The sequence below is a fragment of the Penaeus monodon genome, chromosome 17 (assembly GCF_015228065.2).
Source record: "Penaeus monodon isolate SGIC_2016 chromosome 17, NSTDA_Pmon_1, whole genome shotgun sequence".
Taxonomy (NCBI): domain Eukaryota; kingdom Metazoa; phylum Arthropoda; class Malacostraca; order Decapoda; family Penaeidae; genus Penaeus; species Penaeus monodon.
The window spans coordinates 5,655,639-5,665,638 of NC_051402.1; the positions used below are offsets into that span (position 1 = coordinate 5,655,639).

At 40.6% G+C, this 10,000-nt stretch overlaps 1 protein-coding gene across 1 annotated transcript in view; it reads right to left on the minus strand.

The window, feature by feature from the left end:
• The window catches only part of LOC119583506, a 79,191-nt gene that overhangs the window by 17,549 nt on the left and 51,642 nt on the right, over positions 1 to 10,000 (minus strand). Inside the window, 10 exon segments of the mRNA XM_037932029.1 lie at positions 1,658 to 1,725; positions 2,685 to 2,792; positions 3,399 to 3,570; positions 3,914 to 4,102; positions 5,055 to 5,116; positions 5,349 to 5,537; positions 5,660 to 6,331; positions 7,451 to 7,595; positions 7,908 to 7,941; positions 8,570 to 8,729. Coding sequence (XP_037787957.1) covers positions 1,658 to 1,725; positions 2,685 to 2,792; positions 3,399 to 3,570; positions 3,914 to 4,102; positions 5,055 to 5,116; positions 5,349 to 5,537; positions 5,660 to 6,331; positions 7,451 to 7,595; positions 7,908 to 7,941; positions 8,570 to 8,729 — 1,799 coding nt within the window.

Genomic DNA, 10,000 nt, shown 5'->3' on the forward strand with positions numbered 1-10,000 from the left:
AAAAGAAAAAATTAAAGAACAGAAAAGAAAAAAAAAGAGAAAGAAAGAGAAAGAATAAGAGAAAGAGAAAGAGAGAAAGAGAGAGAAAGAAAAAAAAAAAAAGAAAGAAAGAAAGAGAAAGAGAGAGAGAGAGAGAGAGAGAGAGAGAGAGAGAGAGAGAGAGAGAGAGAGAGAGAGAGAGAGAGAGAGAGAGAGAGAGAGAGAGAGAGAGAGAGAGAGAGAGAGAGGGAGAGAGAGAGAGGACGAATTAACATGTAAGAGAAACGCTACTTAAACCATGCCCTGTGCGTTTTCATTTGTTTTAAATAGAGCAAGAAACGAGAGAAAAAAAAAGCTGCCATTTTGTTTATTTTCCTTCTTTTTTTTATCAGGGTCACTATTCCATATACGGTTACCTTGTACAATTATCATACGCGATCAAAAGAAACAACCTGTTCTATTTTTCGAAACTTTTTTTTAACTCATATATTCTACCCTTTTCTTAAATTTTAAATTAAATATTAATTATACTGTCCTTTGTCTATTCAATCTAATTGTTATACTTAACCTCGAGGGATTTTTTTTTTTTTTTTTTTTTTTTTTACCTTTTTCTTAAACTTCACAACTTTTATCTTCTGAAGCTCATTAGTCGTCTATTGCTTGGGGACATCTCATGTTGCCACAGTTGTTATTAATCAACTAAGTCTTAAATTAAAGACAGTTTCGTGTAATGGTTGTCTATCACTCTCTATCTATCTGTCTCCCTGCCTCCCTATCTCCATTTCTCCTTCTCTCTCTTTCTTCCCATTTTTAATCAACCAATAATTACTTTAAGGGCGAAAAGTCGTAAAACCAACATGAAGAATATATGTAAATGAAACACCAGCATCACCAGTGGTTCTTAACAGACTTAATCACTGATACTACACCATTTGCAACTCAAGTATCTCGATAACCTTTCCGAACATTCCTTGGAACCCCGGGGGTCAGCGGACCACACTGGTTTATGTGATGCTGTTGATCACCCCTAGCGGATTCTTCTTATAAGTCGTTTTTACTTTCTTCTACTTCTCCTCTTTCTCTCTCTTTTTCTTTATCTCCATTTTATCTTCTGTTTCCTTGCTCCTTGATCTACTTTGTTTTATGTATTTTCTTATCTCTTGTTTCACCTTAGTTTCTGTTGTAGTTTACTTTCGGTCGCTTCTTAGTTTTCCGATTCTCTTTCGTTCCTCTTCATTCATTCATTCTATATGTCTTTTTTCTTTTTCGTTATTTTGTTTTTTTATCTTTCTCTCACGTAGTATCATCAATTTTTATCTCCCGACATGAAAACGAGCAAGAAATATGAATATTACACACTAAATTTATATTTTGTGTGTGTGTGTGTGTGTGTGTGTGTGTGTGTGTGTGTGTGTGTGTGTGTGTGTGTGTGTGTGTGTGTGTGTGTGTGTGTGTGTGTGTGTGTGTATTTTGTGTGTTTTGTGTAACAAACAAAATTAAAATTCTCCATAAGTGTAAAAAAACAAGAACAGGTTCACAATCTGACCTTTTAATAAAACGATCCTACGACTACTAACCTCAGACCTATTTCTTTGGATAAACACTCCCAAAATAATAATAATAAATTGTACACAAATTACAAAACTATATAACAAAAAATAAATAAATAAATACTTACTTTGTAGCTTCATCCAAACATAATTCATCCGGGAACTTGAGCAGATCGGGGTTTCTTCGCTCCGCTTGCTGATTTGGTCAACAGATGGCGTTGGATGGCAAAAAGAAAACGCGAAGAAAAGAAATGAAATAAAATAAAATGAAATTAAATGAAATTTTAAAAATTCTAATTCATTAAAAACTAGAAAAAAAAGTAAAACAATGATAAATTTATCAATAAATGAAGAAATAAACAATAAATAATTCTAAACTATCGCCATTACTTGGAATTAAATAAATATATCACGTTACAAGTAAAAGGCATAACAAAACGCAATACATAAACAGAGAGACAGAGAGAGAGAGAGAGAGAGAGAGAGAGAGAGAGAGAGATCTTGAGAGATGAGAATCAGAGAGTAAGAGAAAGGAGAGAGAGAGTAGAAGGTAAAAGCTACAAAGTAATATGTATATTTTAAGGATGAATAATTCTAAACTATCGCCATTACTTGGAATTAAATAAAAACAAAAGGAAAAACGTCCATTTCTTTGTAATGAAATTCAAATTAACATAAAGAGGTAAAGTTCTGACATTTTTTTTTTTTTATTCAAATATGTTTAAGAACTGTCAAAAATTAGTACTTTTTAATTAATAGAAAACGACATTCTCGTTTAATTAAAAAATATATATATTACCTAGTGAAAGCGATACATAAACAGATAAAGAAAGTCTAAGAAAATGGAATTTCAATAGAAATTTACGTATTATGAATGTGAGGAAAAAAACAACGACAAAAAAATGGAGAAAAAGTATTAAAAAATAAAATTTAAAAAAAAAAAAAAAGAAAAAAAAAAAAAATAACCATGCTTTTCCGCAGACGAGGGAAAAAAGGATGGATATAAAAAAAAAGAGAGAGAGAAAAGAGAAAAAAAGAAAAAGAAGAAAAAAAAAACAATAATAATTAATAAAATAAACAAACAAAATAAAAGATCTTACACAATACAAACCCTCAAAAAAAAAAAAAAAGTTAAAAGCCTTTTCGAAAACTAACCTGAGCGACGTAATGAAGTAGCGTCATGCCCGGCTTGTTGGCACGAATGTCTGTCAACTTTTGCAGCGACGAGAGCTTCATGCCCGCGGCGTTACCTGCATACCCACCCTGAGGAAACATGCCGATATAAAGGTCAGGTCGACGCCCATATAAGATACGATAAAAATAGGAACCCAGAAGAAAAAAAAACAAAGGAAATTAGGAATGGGTGCAGCTGGTAAAGGTCGAGGAATTGTGAGGAAGAAAAAAATCATGATGGCGAGTTTTTTTTTCTTTTTTTTAGGGGATGAGGGTGTATCTTTTTTCTTTCTTTTTTCTTTTTTTTAGGGGATGAGGGTGTATCTCTTTAAAATTAGGGTGGGTGGACTGACGGTTTTACAACCCCTGAGAGAAGGTAAACTCTCCAAGTCTCTTTCTAAAGCCAATATGCATAAATCTTAGCTCAAGTGAATACTATAAAAGCATTTTCAGAAACAACAATACTTACAATAAACAAACAGCATAATAAACAAACAAACACCATAATAAACAAACCCTTGCGGATCCCTACTTCACGCACTACATTACGATCTCCATAAACACCAAAACACACCACACATTACCGAGATAACTTCTAACCCACAGAGAGAAAATCCTCAATGAATCACGCTAAATAAATATATCACGTTACAAGTAAAAGGCCTAACAAAACGCAAATGAAGTTGCGCCACATACACTGTTGAGGAAGTTTCCGGCCACGAGAACCATGTAGAGGACCTCCTGAAGGTGCGGGTTGGTGGTGAGGTCGCGGCCGGCGTAGATGACGGCGTTGATCGACGGCTCAATCTGCTCCATGGTCGACTCGAACTCCTCCTTCAGGAGCATCGCCTCGATCCTCAGCTTGTACCTGCGGTGGAGCACACGTAAGCTTTGAGAGGGATAACGCACACGCAAGAATGCGCGCAAGGACGTATACAGGGAAGCAGGTGAGTACACACAAACACAAACAAACAAACAAACACACAGCACACACACAAGCAAGCAAGCAAACACACACACACACACACACAAAGTAGAAGAGATTAAAAAAAAAAAAAGTAGAAGAAATAAAAAAAACAACAAAGAAACCCAAGGCCCCATCCCCTCAGCCACCCTTCCCCAGCCCCTCCCCCATCACCCCCTCCATCCCTTCACCCCCCCTCCCACCCTATCACCCCTCCCATCAACCCCCAAAAAATCCACCCACTCACTGAGGAGCTTCCATGAGCATGAGCAGGAACTTCTCGGCGTTGGCCAACTTCGACCGGTCGCCGTCGAAGTTCCTGAGCATCTCCATCTCGTCGGGCTCGGGAAGGATCTTCAGGAGACCTCGCAGCTTCTCGGCGCCGATGTCGCTGTGCTCTCCCGCTCGTATCATCTCCATGATCTCTTCGTTGGAGCTGGAGGGGGGGGAGGGAGGGAATGAGAGATGAGAGATGGGAAATGGGAGATGAGAGAATACAGGAGAAACATGGGTGATTTTTTTGGGGGAGGGGGGTTTATTTGGAGAGAGAGAGAGAGAGAGAGAGAGAGAGAGAGAGAGAGAGAGAGAGGAGAGAGAGAGAGAGAGAGGGGAGAGAGGAGAGAGGAGAGAGGAGAGAGAGAGAGAGAGAGAAGAAGAGAGAGAGGAGAGAGAGAAGAGAAAAGAGAGAGAGAGAGAAACAAGAGAGAGAGAGAGAGAGAGAGAGAGAGAGAGAGAGAGAGAGAGAGAGAGAGAGAGAGAGAGAGAGAGGAAGGAAAGAAAGAAAAAAGAAAGGAAAAGAGAGAGAGGTAAGCAGATAGATATAGTTAGATAGAAACAAACAGAGACAGAAGCAGGAACTGCTGCATTAAGACATACAAGTTCTTTGCTATTTAAGTATTCACATATATTTAGCCCAAATAAATAATCACAATATACAGCAACGTTTAAAAAATCCACGTAATAAAAATGGTTTTAATGTACAGTTATTTTGCTGGTTCAGGACTTTATATTTCAAAATATTTGTATATTTACACACTAATGAGAATGTCTTTTATATAATGTTTACATATGAATTCTTAAAATCTTTATATGTTCATCTCTCTAATAATGGCAATGACAGGAAATGAAACTGAAAACAATGAACTGAGGTGTAAATAAGTGTTAGTTCAGGAAATATATAAGAAATGCAGAGAAATAAATATCAACCACATTACTAATAACAGGTGCATTGATCACTGTTAATCAGTGGAATTAAGTATCATATGACACATAAACATATAAATAATCATAAGCCCTGGACATGATTAATAATTACTGCATTAATGATCATAAATTGTCACAATAATGAATATGCAACAGAGCAATGCATAACAAGAAATAATACTTACACCCTGAATTGTCTGAGGAAAATGTTGACGTTAAGGGAGCGTTTTCCGTCGAGAAGATTGATCTGGAAAATAAATAAATAAGTTGGGTGAAACTTCAGTATTAACGACTAATTTGCTTTATTTCGGACTAGTACTAATGAGTACTGTGAAAGGTGTTTGAAGAATTTAACCGAAGGGCGAAAATACTGCCAAATAAATGTATGTATATATATTCCCAATTATCATGATTCGTTCAAGTTATTCGAACATTATCCAAACACCGATCACACGATTCGACCCGAAGACCCGACTCACCTCCGTCGGCTCCTTCTTCTTCTTCTCGGTCTCGTCCTTCGAGTCCTTCGCGGTCTTGGCAGGAGACAGGGGCGTGGACGGGGTCTGCTGGCAGAAGAGGCCCTCCATCTCGTCCCAGTCGAGGGCCGTCGTCGGGGAGTCCTGGTGCTGGCGCGCCAACATCGCCCAGATGTTGTTCTTGCCTAAGATCTGTGGTGAGCGGAAGGGGAGAGGCTGGGTCAGAATGTCGCTGCGGCTGAAGTGGCGTGCATATGGAGCGCCAAGAGCAAAGGGGAACCCAGAGCAAAGGGGCGGCGACGGCCGAGTCCTACCTTGTTGTCGGGGATTTTGTTCCAGTTGAAGGTCTTCATCTTGGAGCGTGGCTTCGGCGTCTCCATCTGCGGCAGGCGGATCTTTTCGGCGGCGGGGTCAGGCCGGTGCAGGGGGCGAACTCCGGGGGGAGGTGGGGGGCCGGGAGGCGGTGGAGGGCCCATTCCAGGGGGTGGAGGCGGAGGGGGCATGGGCGGGCCTCCACCGGGCGGGGGTGGCGGGGGAGGAGGGCCACGTCCAGGCGGAGGCGGCGGAGGGGGAGGACCCGATCCCGACGGCAGTGGGGGCGGCGGGGGCGGGGGTGCTCCTCCGGGTAGGGGCGGCGGCGGGGGCGGCGGAGGCGGCGGGTCGGACACGGGGGACGTGAGCGTGGACAGCGACTGGTGGCCGGAGTTGAGGCTGAGGTTGAGCGACTGCTTGCGCGACTTGGGGTCGTCGCGGTGGCACGAGCACAGGCAGCGCGACGCGTCCCCGACCTTGAGCTTGGTGAGCGACTTGTGCGACGGCGCCCGCAGCAGCCGGGCCGAGTCGCGGGCGTCCTCCAGCAGCGTGGCGCGGTGCAGCAGCTTCTCCGCCGTGTCCCAGATGACGTCGCTGATGGGCTCCTTCGGGTCGATCCGCAGGAGGTGCTGCAGGACGCTCAGGAAGGGGATCTCCTGCGGCGTCTCCACCACCTATGGGAGGGAGGACTCGGGTTATGACCGTGGCGGTGGGGGGGGGGGGGTGCTCTTGGGGTGTTATTCGCCATACATGTATCGGGCGCTTTGCCTTTCCGTCTTTCGACGTCAGGCGTCGATGGAAAACGTCACGCCAGGAAGATAAGACAGATGCACCACCACAACACAGTCACACAGCCAGGGCGTCTTGTGAATGGATGTGTTTGTATGCAGACATGCACGCGCACAGGGTAAACACACACACACACACACACACACACACACACACACACACACACACACACACACACACACACACACACACACACTCACTCTCTCTCTCACTCGCTCACACACACACACACACACACACACACACACACACACACAAACTTCCAAGACTTTCTCACATCCGCCTCCCCTCCAGCCTCCCCCCCCCCTCCAACACTGTGGGTGGCCCACTTAGAGCATGCTACTACAGGTTATAATTTTTTCATGTCTTTCAGGAAGAGTTACTGCGCATTACTCAACTACGCATCACCAAAGTGGCCACCACGCACCAGTAACTCTTATAAATCATTTTTTTTTTACTCATTCGCCCTCGACTACACTGTTACTCTACAAGGATCAAAGTTTTGAGTCGATGTATGTCTATCATATCACAAGGCAACTTTATTGAGATTGATTTCATAATAATTCCTTATATTACTTACTTAAAAAACGATTAATCAAAATCATTATAAACGTTTCATGGACGCGCACGACCTTTTATAAGAAGTACCCGAATGTGAATGACAAAAACAAACGTTTTTCCAGACATTAAAAACAAACGTTTCCGAACCCCATATTAAAAAAAAAAACACTAATCACAAATGACACGTACTTCCAACCACAAACGTTTCCCCTCATACAGCACACACAAGCGACGCATAGAATCCACATCATAAACGTTTTTCATACAACAGCAAACACAAACCCACATCATAAACGTTTCTCGCACACTGAGATGAAACACACACACTCCTATCCTCAACACACACATAATCACTCCCCCTACCATGCATAAAAAACCTCACCCATACATTCGCCTCCTACCCAAAACAAATTGAGGGTCTCCATCTCCCCCAGAACCCCTACCTGTCTGAGGATGGCGTAGAAGACGTCCACATGCGAGCTGAGGTCCACGCCGTCGGGTCCGGAGATCTGCGCCTCGTCCGTGTCCCTCTGTTCGTCGAAGACATCCAGCTGCACCGCCAGATCGGAATCGTTGACCGCATCTTGTCTGAAGGGGCAGACGAGGAAGAGGATTTTTTTTTTATTTCGTATAGATTGATATCTATTTTTGTAATTCTTTTAATAACAATAATTGACAGAATGGTAATAGAAATATGACTTCTGTGTTTTGAGGTGGTGTGAGTCTGGTCTGTATACTCTGTTGTAAAGGAGTGCGCGTGTATTTGTAGTCTATATTGCCTCGGAGGAGAAGATTCACTTTGGTGACAGTAACACTAACACTGCTAGTTGTAAGACTATATCTCCGCCCTAATGTACTTTTTTTTGGCTAAAATAACAGATGGGGAGAGGGGAAACTTACCTGAGTTTACTGATGACATCAAGGACCTTAAGACCTGAAAGTAGGAAAAAAGAATAAAATAGAAAACATAAAAATTCACCAAATAAAATGCGATTTCACATGTCAAAACAAAATAAAAAAAATAAAAACCAAAAATAACATATGCATCGACTCTTCGCCAAATGGTCTCAGATCACTACTTCAAGTTTGGGTGAAATCTCCTTGTTTGGCCTTCGAGTGCTGCAAAAGGAGCAGATGTACGCTTCGCACGCAACCGCACAAGGTCATTCGAACTTTTTGAAACCCAAAGGCCAGGAAAAAATATCAGTGGATTGGTGAGATGTGCAACATTCTTCGCAATCGTTGTTGTTATGTATGTGACCGTGTTCAGATATCAAGGTGGATTTGTCAAATATTCAGATAGCAGACTGCTGGATGAAGATAGGACAGATCTAAAAGTACTACCAATAATAGCAATAATCATAATTATCAACATCATCATCAAGATGAGGCGTTGCTTCTCCAATCATATCAACCATCATCATCACACCTTCATATAGATCCAAACTTATCACCACGATCACCTAGTCTCACCAATCCACACATCATAAAAAAAAAAAAAAAAAAAAAAAAAAAAAAAACAGACAAACAAACGCCAACACTACAACAAACCACAAACTAACCTATAAATTCATTCCTTATTCTTATTCTGTCCTTGAGCTGCGGCGTCGAGATGATGATGCAGTTGATGAAGGCAACGAGGGCTGTGTTATATTCCGCTGTGGACGCTGCTTTCAACTCTTCTACGACAACCTTGAACCTGTATCTTTCACCTTTTAAGGCCTAAGGAGGGAGACGGGGAAAAGGAGGTTGAGTTTAATGCGATTGGATATTAATAAGAAAATGAAGAAAATGAGATAATTATAGTGTTGTGGGAGGGAAATATATATGCACATCAAGACGAAATTTGTGGAAGATAATTATAGTGTTGTGGGGAAAAAATATATGCCTATCAAGACGTAATTTGGAGGAAAAAGTGAAATACATAATAAAATGAAAGAAAGAAAGAAAGAAAGAAAGAGATAAGGGAGGAAGTTAGGTAAATGGGCGTAGTTTGAAGGAGACGGCGACGGGATATAAATGGAATGAATAAATTACACACAAAAAAAATGAATTCTTGACGTTTCAGATTTTTTTTTCAATCACACATTCTATAACACATTCTAGTAAATCAAAATATCCATACCAAATGTCAACGGAAACGCATAAAAAGACGGTATTTTTTTTATTGCCATTCAGTGGTATAAAAAACAAAAGGACGATGGATAGTAAAGCAAACCAAAGTAAAGCAAAGCAAAAGAAAAGAAAAAAAAAAAAAGTGAGTCAGGTTAAAGGACAATTTATAGAGAGCCGTGTCATCTATAGTGATTTTCTGCTAAACTATTTACCTCTTTTTCATCTGCATAGTAGTTTCCTCAATCTGACTTCTTATGCAAATCCGGTTACTGATCAATTGGTTTATTATAACACCAAGATGAATTATAAAGATGTGATTAAGTCTTTTTTTTTTTGCACTTCCCTTTTTTCACCCCCCCCCCAAACGCAGGAGATAAATACTGTGAAATCTATCTCTTACTGAGCTAACCAGTAACCTACAAATCATTCGCTAATCGAGAGTATACTCTCATATTCTTGGTTATTATCATTTACATATTGAGGCGGTACAGTTTGATTTTATGTGATAATGCAATGTTTTTCCATGCGTTTCACACCTCGATAAAATAAGTTTTTTATAAATATCAGATCTATTTCTACTTCAGAAAATTTCTGCATCGGTATCATTACTTAACAATTTTATTATATTCCTCCCTTTACTCGGTTTCATAAAAGTTAGATTTACTTTGCAATAAATTACACAAAAAAGGTGAATTCTATGGTATGTCTCTGCGTTTCATTCTTTTTATAGGCTATACTTTCACCAGCTTTGTATTTCTTCATTACCTTTGTGATATTATTATTATCATTATCCAAAGATAACTAGGCGATGAATCCGCGGGTCGATTCTATCTACTCGATTTAACTTCTCTTTGTGACAAAACCCTATCTTCGTTTGT